The 17,837-nt window shown below is 51.1% G+C and overlaps 1 protein-coding gene across 1 annotated transcript in view; it reads left to right on the top strand.

The window, feature by feature from the left end:
• Positions 1-5,304: 5,304 nt before the first annotated feature.
• Positions 5,305-17,837, top strand: part of TACC1 (transforming acidic coiled-coil containing protein 1) — an 83,143-nt gene continuing 70,610 nt past the window's right edge. Inside the window, exon 1 of the mRNA XM_053366260.1 lies at positions 5,305-5,384. Coding sequence (XP_053222235.1) covers positions 5,320-5,384 — 65 coding nt within the window. The 5' untranslated portion in view covers positions 5,305-5,319. The remainder of the gene's footprint in view (positions 5,385-17,837) is intronic.

The following is a 17,837-nucleotide window of genomic DNA, read 5'->3' on the forward strand; positions in this document are numbered from 1 at the left end:
GCTTATAGCCGAATAAAGTATTATCTATCTATCTTTGTAATCCACATTAACTAACGATATAGGGCGGTAGTTCTTAAGCTGAGTTTTCAGTCTCTTCGGTATAAGTGTAATATACCGTATTTTTCGCACGATTGGACGCACCGGACCATAGGGCGCACCTAGTTTTTTGGGGGGGAAATAAAGGAAAAAATTTTTCCCTTTATTCCCCCCCCCCCCAAAAGCAGGTCAGGGAAACCGAACCAGGTCGAGGAACAGCGGGATAGTGGCGCTGCACCTCCCTGCTGTCCCCCGAGCTTGTGGGGCTGGCTGATGTCTGCCTGGCGCGCGGGGCGCTCTGCTTCAGGGCGCCCCGCCCGCCGGGCGGCAGGCTGCTATCCGCAGCTTGGGGAGCCTTGCGGGGAACTCCTGCAGGGCTCCCCACCCTGCGGATGTCTGCCCTGCGCGAGGGGCGCTCTGATTCAGGGCGCCCCACCCGCCGGGCGGCAGGCTGCTATCCGCAGCTTGGGGAGCCTTGCGGGGAACTCCTGCAGGGCTCCCCACCCTGCGGGTGTATGCCCGGCGCGAGGGGCGCTCTGATTCAGGGCGCCCCACCCGCCGGGCGGCAGGCTGCTACCCGCAGCTTGGGGAGCCTTGCAGGGAACTCCTGCAGGGCTCCCCACCCTGCGGATGTCTGCCCAGCGCGAGGGGCGCTCTGATTCAGGGCGCCCCACCCGCCGGGCGGCAGGCTGCTATCCGCAGCTTGGGGAGCCTTGTGGGGAACTCCTGCAGGGCTCCCCACCCTGCGGATGTGTTCCTGAAGCGCCGGGCGCTCTGCTTTCAGGGCGCCCGACGCTCCGGGAAGCAGGCTGCTATCCGCAGCCTAGACATCCCTGCGGGACCTCCCGCAGGGTTGCCTAGGCTGCGGATGTGTTCCCGAAGCGCCGGGCGCTCTGCTTTCAGGGCGCCCGACGCTCCGGGAAGCAGGCTGCTATCCGCAGCCTAGACATCCCTGCGGGACCTCCCGCAGGGTTGCCTAGGCTGCGGATGTGTTCCCGAAGCGCCGGGCGCTCTGCTTTCAGGGCGCCCGACGCTCCGGGAAGCAGGCTGCTATCCGCAGCCTAGACATCCCTGCGGGATCTCCCGCAGGGTTGCCTAGGCTGCGGATGTGTTCCCGAAGCGCCGGGCGCTCTGCTTTCAGGGCGCCCACGCTCCGGGAAGCAGGCTGCTATCCGCAGCCTAGACATCCCTGCGGGACCTCCCGCAGGGTTGCCTAGGCTGCGGATGTGTTCCCGAAGCGCTGGGCGCTCTGCTTTCAGGGCGCCCGACGCTCCGGGAAGCAGGCTGCTATCCGCAGCCTAGACATCCCTGCGGGACCTCCCGCAGGGTTGCCTAGGCTGCGGATGTGTTCCCGAAGCGCCGGGCGCTCTGCTTTCAGGGCGCCCGACGCTCCGGGAAGCAGGCTGCTATCCGCAGCCTAGACATCCCTGCGGGACCTCCCGCAGGGTTGCCTAGGCTGCGGATGTGTTCCTGAAGCGCCGGGCGCTCTGCTTTCAGGGCGCCCGACGCTCCGGGAAGCAGGCTGCTATCCGCAGCCTAGACATGGCTAGCGGAGCGCTAATCCCGAAGCTTGGGGCTGCGGAGCTCAGTGCGCCCCAAGCTTCTGGGTGCCGGCAAGGTCTAGACGGCTAGCGGAGACCTTGCCGGCACCCAGAAGCTTGGGGCGCACTGAGCTCCGCACGCCCCAAGCTTCGGGATTAATGCAGCGCTCCGCTAGCCGTGGGAGAGCTGGGTCTCCCACGGCTAGCGGATAGCTTCCTGAAGCCTGGAGAGCGAGAGGGGTCGGTGCGCACTGACCCCTCTCACTTTCCAGGCTTCAGCGAAAGCCTGCATTCGCTCCATAGGACGCACACACATTTTCCCTTGCTTTTTAGGAGGGAAAAAGTGCGTCCTATGGTGCGAAAAATACGGTACGCCTCTTTCCACGACTCTGGTGCCCTTTTCCCTTCCAGAATTTCATTGCAGACTTCCTTCAAAGGTTGTAATAGCCACTCTTTCAAAGATCTATAATATCTAGAAGTCAGCCCATCCGGTCCTGGAGATTTGCCCAATTGCATATTTTGAATGGCACCTTCTACTTCCTGTTCAGATATTTTATAGTTCAACATTAATTTACTTTCTTGGGAGATTTTCTGTAATCCATTTATTTTCAAAAATCGGTCTATATCCATTTCTTTCTGAGGCCCTTGTGAATATAATTGTTTAAAGTACTTCTGGAAACAATTTCTAATCTCAATTGGGTTATGTATGTTCTTTCCTTCCACTTCTAAATTTGTAATAGTATTTAGTTTTTGTCTTTTTTTCATTTGCCAAGCCAACAGTTTCCCACATTTATTGGCTGATTCAAATGTCTTTTGTCTCATTTGTTTAATTTTCCATTCTATTTCCTGATTCATCATTTCCAGGTCTTAGGATATGGATGGCCAGGGTGCAGCAACTACCAAACTGGTCATAGAGCTGTAGGAAACTGCCTTGTTGAAGGAAGATCTTAGGTCCATCTAACTGAGTAATGATGACATTGGCTGGCAGCTGCTCTCAGGAGCTTCAAAGATAGCGAATCTTTTCCATCCTCACCTAGAGATGTTGGGAACTGAACCAGAGGTCTTGTGCATATACCTCCACACCCCCAAAACCACCATATACCCAGCACTGAACAGTCTGTAGCACAAATCCTTACCATCACCTGCTCCCTGATCCTCTTACTTGGAGAGGTCAGGAACTACATCTGGGATCTTTATCATGCACAGCACCTGCTCTGGCACAGGCTATGGCTCCCAGGGTCTTCTGCGCGCGCACACACACACACACACACACACAGCTCCAACTAGGGATGGAGGAGTAATTCAATATTTAAAGGCAAATTTGCATTATTTGTCCCTTCTAAAACAACACAGCAAGATCCTTCGAAATACCCACTTCTCTGAATTTTGCAGTACCATTTCCCCAGCCAAGTAATCTGCACAAGAATGCATATACTAGGGTGAAGCATGCATGGAGACACATGTACTAGTGAAAGTGACATACAAAAATGGGAAAATGTGCTTTGCAAATGTGTATATTGGGCAAAACTGCATATAAAGGTGTGTGCTTCAGGAGAAATTCATACTAAAATGCTGATGAATTTTCACAAGAACTGCTTGAAAGAAATTTGCAAGTTCATGTGGAGGTGTGAATACCAGAATTTAAGTATGGAGAAATCAAAAACTGAGAGAAACCAAAGCAGACATCCCTAGTAAACTGATACAATAACTTCTCATTTGGTGCTTCTGCATCTCTGAGTGTGTTGGCAATGTTTTTACTGTGGATTCCACATATCTAGTTAAAGAGCAAGCCAGGGGCCAGTCGTGTGTGTTTCTCTTTAAAGTTGGGCCGCAGTTTTGTGGAACGGGGGAGGGGGGGATGAGTTATTGCCACTTGGCAGAACTCCCTGTTTCTGAAAGCATTATGAAAACCTTCCCAGAGAGAAGCGATGACATTCTTGGGACGCCAGCAGAGCACTGCAGTCCTCCAAGAGCCAACCATTCTGCCTGCTGTCCTGCCATTTATTGACAATTGTGCTCCATCTTAATCTGTTGCTACTTGGGCTTCATTACTTGACTATGCTTTCTTATTTTAGGCACCTCGAGCTTTTGCCTAAGGAGAAAACAAGGGTGATTTTTATTGCTGTTGCAAATAAAAATAGCTACTGATTTATTTTAAAACTCCACCCACTGCCTCTCCCATTAACAAACTTTCTTTGACCAACCAAGACTTGAGAATCTCACTGATCTCATCTGGGGTCTGTGCCTTTCTTACTTTTTTCTGGTAGGACAGGGTGGGCTTTTCCAAATTCTGCAATTGTGTATCTCTCCAAATCAAGAAATAAATAGTTTGGACTTCTAAAAAGAGGCAGGGAGCCTTTCCCAGCTCCAGGGCTACGTCTCCCCCTGGGCAGCCTTCCAGGGGCTGCATGCTGGGGTAGGCAGGGCCAGAGGCAAACAGTGTGCAAGGCAAGAAACTTTGTACCACACAAAAGACAGAGGTTTCTTCACATATGTATCTCCATCCAAGTGAGCAAGAGACATTGTCACCATTCAAGGAAACATTCCAGCCAGGCAAAAGCTCCCAAGGATGGTGTGGAGCAGGGCAGTTGAGGGACATGGCCTGGGTTAGAGACCTGAGGGCCTCTGGTGCTCTGCTTGGTATTCCTTCCACTGCCACAAAGTGGCAGGAAGTTCCACATGCAGCTTTTGACAGGTGCAGTTTTCTGCTGCTGCTTCCCTCCCTCCACCAGAAAACAGATTGCTGCTCTTCAGAACAGCTGCATGCACCCTCCTAATGGCATGTCCATCTATCCAGTACTGATACTTTGTTCCAGGACTGAAAGTTTTCCTAGGGCTGCAATTGCATTTTCAGGGGAAGTTTCAATCCTGGCATTCCTAGCTGTTGTACAGATAGAAACACTTCCTGCTAGGAAAATGAGGCGGCTTAGAGCACTGCTGTCAGGAAACACACAGGTGCCCCCTCACAGGTACTTACGCATGGCACTATATGCACACAGATGCCCAAAAAAGAGCAAGCCGATTCCATATGAAGTTACCATTTTCTTTTGGCTGGATCCCTTCTAGCCGGCGCTGCTGGGTGTTTTCTCACCAGCTTCATCTGCACCTCTAAGGAAGCTGCTATATGCACAGAAGCAAAGCCACGAGAATACATTGGCAGCCCCATTTCCAACAACAGCAAACCAGGACCGACCGACCGACCAGCCCTCACAGTGTGCTCCATACAGCAACTTATTTTATTTTACATTTTACCAACTCCACTCCTGTGCTTTTGATGAGAAATCAGCAAGTGACATATTTCTTGGCACCAAGCAGGAGGGGTTCAGAGAAGCTTCACCTGAGGAATTATTGCGTTATAAAAGCACAGGCGCCCCGCCAGAGAAAACATTGGCTCCCGGCGAAGTTAACAGAAGAGAACTGTAGCTCCCTAGGCTCGCTTCGTCTCCATGTCAGGAAAAGACTCGCCGGCTCAACTTCGATGTCTCTGGGCTTTTATTGGAAAAAAGCAGAGGAGGAGCTGCAGTAGGAAAAGTTGGCAATTCCGGCTCCTACGGTTCCCTCGCGTCCCCTCTGCGCTGCTCCTGCGCTTGCAACGCGGCCGATCTTTGCCCTTCCGCACCTGCCGGCCGGGTCCGCCCCTCCGGCCGGAACTGGGCGCGGCGCGTCCGCCTAGAGCTGCGAGCCGGCGACGCCCCGGCCTGGCGGGCGGCTCTCCCCGTGGAGCGAGGCGCCTTCGTGGGCGATGGGGGGGACCTTGAACCGCCGCGGGCAGCAGCCGCCTCCGCCTTGCAGGCTGGAGGGGGCCGGGTAAGTGCAGGGGGAGAGACTGGCAGGTGACCCCCTGGCAAGGGGGTGTAACTCCCCCACTGTGACTCCCCCACTTCCTTAAGAGTGAAACGAGGAGGAAAAGCTGGTGGGGCAGACAGGGTGGTGCAGTGGTTAGAGCGTCCGAGAGCCCACGAAGTGACCTTGGCCCAGTCCCTATCTCTCAGCCTAGCCCACCTCGCAGGGTTGTTGTGGGGATAAGACGGAAAGGGGAGACGTGTGCGCGCCCTCCCTGCGCTCCCTGAAAGGTAGTGGGATACAGATGACAAAATAAGAGCTCCCCTCTTGTTCCCGTCATAGCTAAGGCTGATCAGCCCCCTATGAAAATTGGAATTTTTGAAAAGCCCCGGCTGCTCGGAGGAGACGTTTTCTGTGCATTGTAGTTAGGCTGCAATCCTGATCGTCTTTGCTTCATTAGAGAATAAACTTCCTTGACATCGGACAGGCTTCAGTGAGCCTGCAGAGGATTGGGCCCTTCTTCTCTTGTGGGTCAAAGATGGCTTCTGGGTGGCTGTCTCCATCCCACATTCTCCCCCACTGATGGTCATGTTCTCTCTCCTCTCTTGGAGGCAGAACTAAGGCCTCTGAATGGGGAGGGCAGTGCAGTTGGGGGCTTTCCAGGCACCTGGAGGCAGGGAGCAGGAGGGAGACTTACAGACTGCAGCCTCCTCTGCCCTTTTGCACCTGGAGAAGGGCAGCAGGCTGAGCAGCCAGAAGGCTGAGCCTGCCAGCCCGGCCCACAGGCAGCCAGGGGAAGTTTCTGCCATCGCGGTTTCGGGGGGGGGGACCTGCTTATTTGGAGGCTCCATAGCCTTGGGCCTCCCCAAAGGGGTATTTTCCCTTGGGGTTTATCCTCTGGAGGGTGATGCAGGTGACAGGATTCCCCCTGAACTGTTGTTTGTGGGTGGGCTTCCTCCTTGGTGGAAGGAGGCCGGCAGGCAAATGGGGGTCAGACTGGCTTCTAGTTAAGACGCAGAAGGTTTGGAGAGTGGAGCTTGGGGTGAGAGCACAAATGCAGCACCTCAACTGATGGCGTCTCTGGTTTTTGCTGTTTTCTGTATCTCCTGTAGTTATTGTACTTTTGTGTTTGCAATTACTGCAATTTTATTATATTTTCTTTTGCATTAATCTGTTCACTGCTTTGGGAGCCTTCGGGCCAAAAAGTCTGTATAAATAAACCAATCAATGAGTGAATCTGGTTGAGAACAGGTTCACTGCAGTTTCTACCTGTCTCCCCCCTCCCCCTGTCGTGGCCAGGGACAACAGCTGGAGGACCCCAGGCTGGTTTGCCATCCCTGACATAAAGTTCTGTGGACTCCAGTCTGCTGCATCTGATGAGGTGGACTCCCGTCCACAAGAGGACCTGTTTGATGAACTTTGTACAACTTTTGTCTGGAGGTTAGGTAGTATTAACTATTTTGTGAGCATTCATTCTGATTTGTTTGCTGGGTGGGGGAAGACATGAGTGGAATATTGGTACATCTTCTCATCACTTTACCACAAAATGTACAAAATAGTGGTGGGGGAAGCTGGTCTGTTGTGCAAAAACACCAAATGAACTTTAATAACAGAACCTGAATTTGCTGGCATGTGATGAAATCCCACTGTAAAGTAACAGCATCTCCTGAAGTGTCATGAGACTTCACTGTTGTCTGCTACAACAGCCCAACACAGCTACATGAATCTCCTAAATTATTTCGTAAGTAACACCAAGCCCACCGATAATGTGCGGGAAAGCTTACAGCAAGCGTACAAGATTGAGGAAAGCACAGTGTGAGCTTTTCAGGTCAAATCCTGTGTTAACTGTCAATTTAGTTGTTGTTGTTGTTTAGTTGTTCAGTCCGACTCTTCGTGACCCCATGGACCAGAGCACGCCAGGCCCTCCTGTCTTCCACTGCCTCCCGCAATTTGGTCAGACTTGAGAACACTGTCCAACCATCTCGTCCTCTGTTGTCCCCTTCTCCTTGTGCCCTCAATCTTTCCCAACATCAGGGTCTTTTCCAGGGAGTCTTCTCTTCTCATGAGGTGGCCAAAGTACTGGAGCCTCAGCTTCACGATCTGTCCTTCCAGTGAGCACTCAGGGCTGATTTCCTTAAGAATGGATAGGTTTGAACTTCTTGCAGTCCATGGGACTCTCATGGGAGTCTCTTCTAGCACCATAATTCAAAAGCATCAATTCTTTGGCGATCAGCCTTCTTTATGGTCCAGCTCTCACTTCCATACATCACTACTGGGAAAACCATAGCTTTAACTATACGGACCTTTGTTGGCAAGGTGATGTCTCTGCTTTTTAAGATGCTGTCTAGGTTTGTCATCGCCTTTCTCCCAAGAAGCAGGTGTCTTTTAATTTCATGACTGCTGTCACCATCTGCAGTGATCATGGAGCCCAAGAAAGTAAAATCTCTCACTGCCTCCATTTCTTCCCCTTCTATTTGCCAGGAGGTGATGGGCCCAGTGGCCATGATCTTTGTTTTTTTGACGTTGAGCTTCAGATCATATTTTGCGCTCTCCTCTTTCACCCTCATTAAAAGGTTTTTAAATTCCTCCTCACTTTCTGCCATCAAGGTTGTGTCATCTGCATATCTCAGGTTGTTGATATTTCTTCCGGCAATCTTAATTCTGGCCTGGGATTCATCCAGCCCAGCCTTTCACATGATGAATTCTGCATATAAGTTAAATAAGCAGGGAGACAATATATAACCTTGCCGTACTCCTTTCCCAATTTTGAACCCATCAGTTGTTCCATATCCAGTTCTAACAAAACCTTATTAATGTTGCTTTTAATTTGATATGCTCTTAATTTCGACTAACAGTCAGAGGGATAGTTAGGATGATAAGGATATTGCCTCCCTCTGTGGGTGATGGATAGTCATGTCTTCTACAGTCATACCTCCGGTTACAGATGCTTCAGGTTGCACGTTTTCAGGTTGCACACCGTGCCAAACCCAGAAGTACCGGAACAGGTTACTTCCGGGTTTCGGCACTCGCACATGCGCAGAAGAGCTAAATCGCGCTTTGTGCATTCAGAGAAGTGCCGAATCGTGACCCATGCATGCACAGATGTGGCACTGCAGGTTGCGAACGTGCCTCCCGCACGGATCACATTCGCTACTCGTGTGTCCACTGTATTCTGCTTTTCTGTATTCCTGCTGAAGAGCTTTATTGCATTTGGTCCTGTTAAGATGTGCACTAGCTATCTCCCAGCAACGGTGCTAAGTGAGTGTCAGTGTGTTTGCAAAGAAAAGGAAGTTCCATTTTGTTTGAACAGAGTCTGTTCCTCACACTGCAGAGATCTGTAACTGAGAGATGGCTTGAATGTGTTGTCTTTTCGGCTGTGATCCTGTGGAACACAGGAAGGTGTCTCATGCCAAGCCAGGCCACTGGTCCACTGAGCTCTAGATTGTTGGCACTGACTGGCAGCAGCTCTCCGGGAGGCATTCCAGCCCTGCTGGGAGATGCCTTTGGAGATGGAGCTTGGGTCCTTCTCCAATAGCTACCTGCAGCATCAAACCCCTTGAGGATGTGTTGTTTCTGTCTCTGGCTGTCACTCCAACTGGTATTGCTCCTCTGTTTCTTAGCTGAAATGCAACTTGAAACATATACTGCGTGGCCAGCTGAGTCACACCAGCGGTTGCAGTTCATCTCCAGGGCACCATGTACATACCACAAATCAGAAACCATTCAACTAAAATAAATTATGCCAGTTTGCATCTCTCTTGTTGCTTTATTAATTGTGCCTCAGATCTGCAAAGCAGTGATAGGGAAATTTCAGCCTGGGCTATCCCTGCTTTAAAGCTCTGGGGGTGTCTCTGTCACCCCAGGTTGCATGGAGACAGTTGCTGGAGCTGGCAGCAATGAGGGAAGCTGGAGGCTGAAATCCTGAAGGCAGAAACACATTCTCTGCTGGGCGGGCAAAAGTCAAAGGCCAAGCTCCTCATCTTTGCCCGGGGCAGAGACTTCTTACTGGCTCCCAGTCCCAGAGGCTGAGGAAGGGCATCCAGGATTTCCATGGCAGAACTGATGCTCTGCATGCTGAAACTCTGGGAGCTGCTGCCAGGCAGCGCAGACCATGCTTAGCTGTTAGCGTGACTCAGTACAAGGCAGCTCTCTGGGATGAGAGGACACACCCAGCCCCTGCTGAGCCCCATGAAGGCTTGGCGGTTCCAGGTAGCTCATTCCAGGTAGTCCCACCATGACATTCCTGGTTAAGCCTTGGGGTCTTTGAGAAGTCCTGAGGATGGGGGTACTAGTGCTTTAGTGGCAAAGGAATGGAAGACATGGAACACACCACCCTGATCTCCAAGTGATGCAAGATTGCAGGGGTTCCAGGCGATTACCAGTGTTTGCGTTTCCTTTGGAAATGAGGCACAACAGAGACTGTGGTGTCCTTGTAAAATAGGGTTTATGTACACATATCTACGATGGAGGAACTCACAGCATTACGCACAAATAGGTTCTTGCTTCTCCTGTGGTCTCAGTCTTGGATGCCACGGCCCTCTGTCTCTCTGCTCTGCACTGCCACTTTTTCTCTTTCAGCTCACATCCCAGCCAACTGCAATTCTAAAAACAACTCCTCTCCTTTCAGCTCTAAAACTCTACTTCAGAGGCCTCTGACATGGAGCCACTCGCTTTGTCCCCCAAGACTCATCTTTAGGGGGCCATCACCAGGCTGGCTCCTGCCTTGTGTTCCAACATGCTAAAGCCAGGAATTAGAAGGGGGGGTGTCTCGGAGTCAGAAGGGGAGTCCAGGGACCCCACCTATTCATAACAATATTGAAATCTAAGACGGTGGCACAATGTGGTGCCCTCCCTCTGTATTTTGAACTCCCAACTCAGCCCCAGCCAGCATTGCCATTGGTCAGGAATGATGGGAGTCAGTGGCCTGTGGTTAGGCCTCCATGGGGCTGTCCCTAAAAAAGTTTGGCCCAACTCACAGTTGTAGACATGGCTTAGATCTGGTGTTCACCTCTATGGATGTTGGTGATCTGACACTAAGTAAAAGTGAAACAAAAGAAGTGCCATGGTCAGATCACTTCCTGGTGGAACTGGACTTCTCCGCGACCCTTCCCCTCTGCAGGGAGGTGGGGCCAATTCAGATGGTCCGCCCCCGCCACTTAATGGATCCAAATGGTTTCCAGAGAGTGGTAGGGGATGCTTTATCCCATGTTGATGGCCTTTCAGCCGATTCCCTGGTGGCCCGCTGGAATGTGGAGTTAACCAGGGCTATTGACTGTCTGGCTCTGAAGTGCCCTCTCTGATTGCATGGAGCCCGGACAGCCCTGTGGTTTTCCCCTGAGCTGAGGGTGATGAAACAATCTTTGAGATGGCTAGAGTGTCGGTGGTGCAAAACTCATTCTGAATTGGACTGGACACGGGCTAGAGCTCAACGTCGAGCCTACCAAGTGGCGATAGCGACTGCAAATAGGACCTTCTTCACTGCCTCTATTGTATTTGCAGAGAACAGCAGCAGGAGACGCTTTCAGGTGGTTCGCAATCTATCGGAACCACCTTCATCACCGGGGCCTGGTAGGGCCCCCAAGATCTCCTGCAATGCTTTTGCAAAATTTTTTGCAGATAAAGTTGCACAGATTCAGAAAGAGGTAGATTCCACCGTGGGAGCAGGGGCGGGGTGGGAGAGTGCTAGAGTTCTGTCTGGTCAAGTTGTGTGGGATCAATTTCAATCTGTTACCTCCGAGGTTGTGAACAGGCTGTTTGGACAAGTGAAACCGACCACCTGTCTCCTTGATCCTTGCCCATCCTGACTAATGAAAGCGAGTCTGGAAGGGCTGGGCGATGGGCTCTGCGGGGTGGTGAATGCTTCCCTCTGCGAGGGAGCCTTCCCAGACCCACTGAAAGAGGTGGTTGTTAAACCCCTTCTTAAAATAAACATCTTTAGACCCGGCCAATATGGCCAACTATCGCCCCGTCTCAAATCTTCCATTCTTGGGCAAGGTGATTGAGCAGGTGGTTGCTCAACAACTCCGGGCACACCTGGAGGATGCGGACCATTTGGATCCCTTCCAGTTGGGATTCAGGCCTCATCATGGGACTGAAACTGCCTTGGTCACGCTGGTCGATGATCTCCGGCGGGCTAGGGACAAAGGTGAGAGCTGTTTCCTAGTTCTGCTGGATCTCTCAGCAGCCTTTGATACCATCGACCATAACATCCTTCCGGACCATCTAGAAGAGCTGGGAGCTGGGGGCACAATTATACAGTGGTTCCGCTCCTGTCTCCTGGGCCGTGTGCAGAAAGTAGTGTTGGGGGATGAGTGTTCAAACTCCTGGGCTCTCACTTGTGGGGTGCCTCAGGATTCCATCCTTTTCCCCATGCTTTTTAACACCTACATAAAGCCGCTGGGAGAGATCATTAGGAAGTTTGGATTGGGTTTTCATCGATATGCAAATAATACCCAGCTCTACCTCTCTTTTAAATCAAAACCAGTGAAGGCAGTGGAGGTCCTGTGTGAGTGCCTGGAGGTGGTTGGAGGATGGATGGCAACTAACAGATTGAGGCTGAATCCTGACAAGACAGAAGTACTGTTCTTGGGGGACAGGGGGTGGGCTGGTGTGGAGGTCTCTCTGGTCCTGAATGGGGTAACTGTGCCCCTGGTACACAGCCTGGGAGTCATTTTGGACTCACAGCTGTCCCTGGAGGCACAGGTCAATTCTGTGTCCAGAGCAGCTGTCTACCAGCTTAATCTGGTACACAGGGTGAGACCCTACCTGCCCGCGGACTGTCTTGCCAGAATGGTGCATGCTCTAGTTATCTGCCGCTTGGACTACTGCAATGCGCTCTATGTGGGGATACCTTTGAAGGTGACTCGGAAACTGCAATTAATCCAGAATGCGGCAGCTAGACTGGTGACTGGGAGTGGTTGCTGGGACCTTATAACACCGGTCCTGAGAGACCTACATTGGCTCCCAGTACATTTCCAAGCACAATTCAAAGTGTTGGTGCTGACCTTTAAAGCCCTAAACGGCCTCGGACCTGTATACCTGAAGGAGCCTCTCCACCCCCATCGTTCAGCCCAGACACTGAGATCCAGCACCGAGGGCCTTCTGGTGGTTCCTTCATTGCAAGAACTGAGGTTACAGGGAACCAGGCAGAGGGCCTTCTCGGTAGTTGCGCCTGCCCTGTGGAACGCCCTCCCATCAGATGTCAAGGAAATAAGCAACTATCCTACTTTTAAAAGACACCTGAAAGCAGCCCTGTTTAGGGAAGTTTTTAATGTTTAATGCTGTATTGTGTTTTTAATATTTGATTGGGAGCCACCCAGAGTGGCTGGGGAAACCCAGCCAGATGGGCAGGATATATTATTATGATTATGATTGATTATGATTATTGACTAGGCGGACTAGGGTAGTCCCCTAAATGTTCCTCTGCCACCTCCTTCCCAAAGCCCAGGAAGTTTCTGCCCAGCTTAGGGAGGGAGTCGGAATGCTCATACAGTATGTGCAATGTCACACACAAACCGCCCCATCGTCCTTGCAAGCTGGCATCTCTGGCCCTAACTATTCCCCTACAAAAACATTCACCACACGCCACTGATGGGAGTTGTAATCCAACAACATCTGGGGGCACCATGTTGGCTTTTCCTGCTCTCCTGTTGAATTTATTAAAACCATACTTCACTTTCTCAGATTTGGCAAGAATGACCTCCACCTTTTGGTACTTTCTGGGGGAGCTTTGAAGTGCTAGAAATGTGTGATGTTTCTAAACTGAGAAGCTGAGAGTCTTAAGATCCGGCTGAAATATTGTGTATTGGATGCAATTCTGTGCTAGTCATATGCAGGGCTAGAAAAGGATAGAGCCCCTGCTTGAGTGCAGAAGGTCCAGGTCTAGTTAAATAAAGGATTGGGTAGGAGATGCTGGTCGGGGGCGGGGGGGGGGGGGAGAACCTGTGCCTGAGACCTGGAGAGGTGCTGCCAGTTCCAGTAGACAATACTGGGCTAGATGGATAAATGTTTTGACCTGCTAGAAGGCAGCTTCTGATGTTCCCATCCCCAACTGGCAGCATCAATATTTTAGGCACCCAAATAAATCAGCTCATGGAGTTTCTTCTACCACTCTGAACCCATTTTCTATTGCAACATTTTGTCAGTGTATGGGGATGCACAGCCTGTTCCTGTGCTTGTTTACTCAGAAGTAAGTCCAACTGAGTTTGGCAAGACTTATTTCCAATGAAGTGTGCATTGTCTTCCTGAATCCTTGGACAGTTGCTGTAAGTCAGCTTATCTCCTCCTGTATTCATTTGCAGGCTTTCTCACAGCCACATCAGGGCCTCTTCCCACTCCACGTATCTTAGCAACTGCAAAAAATGTTATGTAACTACGGTTACAGGAAAATTATGTGCTGAGGGATGTGCGTGTGCAGCCCTGATGCCAAGTGGTGTGGGAGTAAGCCAAGGCTGCACAGAGACTAGAGAATCTCAATGGCTCAGATTCTTCCAGAAACGAAACCACAGGCCTGCTGTTTGCTTGTTCTGACTCTGGAGAAGGGAGCCTTCTTTTTCTGGTGCTTTCTGTTGGAAAAGCCATCTCAAAGCTCCCTCTAGTGAGTTTTGCTGCTAGAGCTCCCAACAGAGCGAGGGTAGCATTTAACAACTCCAAACTCAATCCCAACTGAGATTCTGGACTCCTCCAGATGCTTTGCTCATTGAACATTTAGGTATCCTGACCCAGCTCCACCCCTCATCCACGGCGCTTGTGAGGCCCAGTGTCCTGGCCATTGTTAGTGATGGGGGAATCTAACAGTTTCAGTTTCTTCTTTTTCCAGCCTCGGATTCAGTTCTCCACATTTCCATGTCAGTTTGTAATTTTTTTAAGTGCTTGTGAAAAATTACCTGCATTTCAGGGCAAATTTCTCTCATTATGTAATTTTGTCTAATTGATCCATTTTTGTTTTTAAATTTTCATAGTTTGGTGTCTACATTTTTTTACACATTACTTGGCTGGAGAAGCGCACTGTAGAAGTTGGAGAATGGGTGAGTTTGTGGCCACCTATTGTTTTGGAAAGTGCAATTTCAGTAGATTTGCCTAAGCATAGAAGAGCTTACAGGAGGCATCAAAAGGTTGGGAGAGAAGGTGCCTCTTGTTGCTGAGGCCTGTTGTGTTTCGTTCTAGGTGCTCCATCTGGCAGTCACCTCACTTTCACATATGTGCATATGCAATTAAAAAGGGGGAGCCTGCAATGAGAAAGGGGGGCCTGTGTGCACATCTAAGATCACTTCTTAATTTTAACCTTGAGTGGAAGTGTTTGCAGGGGCGTACAAAGGTGGGGGGGTGGCGCACCTCGGGTGCCACCCGGGAGGGTGACAAGATGGCCTGCTGCCTCCCCCCAGCTGTAGAGCGGCTGAGGGCACAGCGTCCGTATGGGCTGCCGAGTGTGCATGCTCCCCTAGGGTGCCAGAGAGGCTTCCTCTGCCCCTGAGTGTTTGCATTTGGCTCTGAGGCTCTGAGCAGCAGCTGGTCAACTGTGTGCTGGCTGTGAGAGGAAAGCCTTCTGGTGCTCCCTGCTTGAACATCCGTCCTTTCTTGGCAAAGGGCAGGGACAACAGCCCTGGCAAGGCACAGATTGAAATGAAGCCAATTCCCTTTCATGTGAGCCTGGCATTGGCTGTGCCATCATGTTTCATATGCTCCCACAGTATGACTGTCCTGCATTCAAGGAGAGATGCTCTGCTGGGAAGGAGCAGCTCTCAGGGAAGATTTCAGCCACAGTGATGGGATCATGTTCCAGCACCTAAATCTAGTAAACACACAGTGTTATCAAGAATAGACATGGACGGATCTTTTGGTTTCAGTTTCTCCCAATTTCTTCTTTTTTCTAATATTAAATTCTCTTCTGCCCATTTCCACACCTCAGCTTTTGGTTTTTTTTAAAAAAAGTCCTGAAAATTCAGAAGCATTTTAGTGGGAATTTCTTCTCAGATATACAATTTTGCATGTGATTTTTTTTCATATCATGCATTGTTGTATGTTATCTTCATTTTTATAAGACTTTCCCCTAATATATATGATTCTGGAGAACTGTGTTGCCAAATTTGGAGAAGTGCAAAATTTCAATGTTAGCTGTATTTTTGCTTATGTGTTTTTGGAAGTGTAGATTAAGTATTTATACATAAATATGAGAAACAAATGGACTTTCTTTCCTGAATTGGCAAGGGAAATGAATTCTGTGAATTTCCATGCCCTTTATTTCTGAGGCTCGTCATTCCTATTTAATGTTTTCACCCTGCACTTCATAAACATCTTTTCTACCCCTGGGGCCTTTTTAACCACCACGGGGCCTTTCTTCACCTTCTGAATTGCTGGTCATTGCAGGAACAACGATTTAGAAATTGGTGCCTGGGTATTTCTTCTTCTCTCCTTGTTCCTTTTCCCTTGTGTATTGTGCTTTTTTAAGACTGTAAGCCTGAGGGTGAGGACTGTCTTGTTCTGCTTGTAAGTAAGCCCCTCTGGGAGACTCTTTGGCTGAAAAGTGGGGTGCAAGGCTGGGCTGGGCTGGGGCGAGCAGGCAAGGGATGCCGCAGCCGCCGCCACCCCCAGCCTGCTCCTGCTCCGGCTCCTGGATTGGGCTGCTCCGCTAGGCAGTGTTGCTGCTTGCACAGGAACAGGAGCTGGATCGGGGCTGCTCAGCTGGGGAGGTGCAGGCTCCATCACACTTTCCATTGAGGGGTTTGCGGCTGCACTCCCCTCAAGGGAGAAGTTTAAAAGAGTCCCCACCTCCGCATGAGATCCTCTGCAGCCCTGTGAAGGCAGCCAGGCTGAATAGTTGCTGAGGTTGGGGAAGGTGGAGGCAGCCCAGAAGCTGCATCTGAGAGCCCCTGCATCACCTGAAGGCAGCTAGGTACTCCCCAGCTGAACTGCCCCATCCCGCTCCTACTTGCGAGCAAGCAGGAGCATGGCTGGAATCTCTCAGAAGTGAAGGCTTCGTGCTTCCTAGCCGAGAGATCCCCGCCCTGCTCCTGCTTGCGTGCAAGTTGGAGTGGGATCGGGCAGCTGAGCTGGGGAGTGCCTAGCTGCCTTCTGGTGGTGCAGGGGCTCTCAGATGCAGCACGAAGCCTCCACTCCACTTCGGACTCCGCTCCCACACCGCAGGGTGTGTAAAGCCTCAACCTCGCAGCAGCAGCAGGAGGAAAGCGGCTGCTTGGAAACCTCGGCGGTCCACCAACGCAGCAGTGCGCTTCTGAGCGCGTGCATAGCGCTATGCCCTCCCCACCCACAACGGAGGCTCCCCAAGGGAAAATGTGCACCCTGGAGGTTGTGGCTCCATTCTGCACACCCCCCACACCCTATCCGAGGCACTTCTACTCAGACACAAGTTGAGCTGAGGACTCGACGCGCTGCCCTTGCCTTCTGCCGGCTCTGTGCGGGGGTGAGGGCTCGTGAGTGCCCCCTCTGGCACGCGTGCCATAGGTCTGCCACCACCGCCATAGAGTAATCCTAGCCTGACCTGGGATTTGGAGGAAGAACATGCCTGTGAGTCTTTTGTGGCCGCCCCCCTCGCCTGCCCTCTCTTCTTGCTCACCTGGCAGGAGTCTCTCTTCTTGGCAGCACATGATGTCCTGCCCAGACAACTGAAGGATGTTGCTAATGCCTTCCTCCAGATTGGCTTCTGCTGGTCCTCATCTAGCAAGTAAAGGAATTTGCTGTTCTGCGGCCTGAATTTGGCAGTCAGGAGAAAGTTGAGCTCTGCAGCATCTGCTCCTCTCCTTCTGTTTTGCAGCATTATCTGCAGGGTCACGTGGGGCTCCTGTGCTGCGAGCCAAATTGCCAAGTGTTGCAACCAGTTGCACATAAGCTATTCCTAGGGAAGGGGCTTTTATAAGAAAATTGGCACCAATTTCTGCCTCATGAACCTTAGAGTTGTAATGGGGGATGATCTGACTGTGTGGCTATAGGAGGGGGAAATTGCTCCCTGTCTTCCCTTGCAACAATCATTGTGTGAAGAATTGCTTAAAACAGATGCTTCCCCCCGCCCCCGTCCTTTTGTTCTGACAGAAAAATCGACCCTGGCAACCATTTCTAATAGGCGATCCATCCGCATGCCTTATTGACAGGAGCAGCTCCAGAGGTCATTGCCCCCATCCTCCAGGGCAAGCTTTGTGTCCTCTCCTGCTGCTGCTGCTGCTGCCCCACAATGCCTCTGGATAAGCCCACATCCCAGACTTGCCATTGGGGGGCTGGTCTCCAGGCTCGCTGGAGAGAGAGGTTTTTCTCCAGGGGGGCAGTTCAAATGGACTTCATGCCCAAAGGGAAAGGGGACTCCAATAATGCCAAGAATCTTGGGCTGTGCCTGTACTCTGGAGATTGCATTAGAGATTGCATTAGCACCAAAGGCAACTAGCACAGCTGGACGGGTCACCAAAGTCTGTAGCAACTAAAGGGAGGGCAGCTGTGGTGGGGGCTTTTCAAGCAAAAGTTGGGTGGCCA

Source organism: Podarcis raffonei, chromosome 15 (genome assembly GCF_027172205.1).
Source record: "Podarcis raffonei isolate rPodRaf1 chromosome 15, rPodRaf1.pri, whole genome shotgun sequence".
NCBI lineage: Eukaryota > Metazoa > Chordata > Lepidosauria > Squamata > Lacertidae > Podarcis > Podarcis raffonei.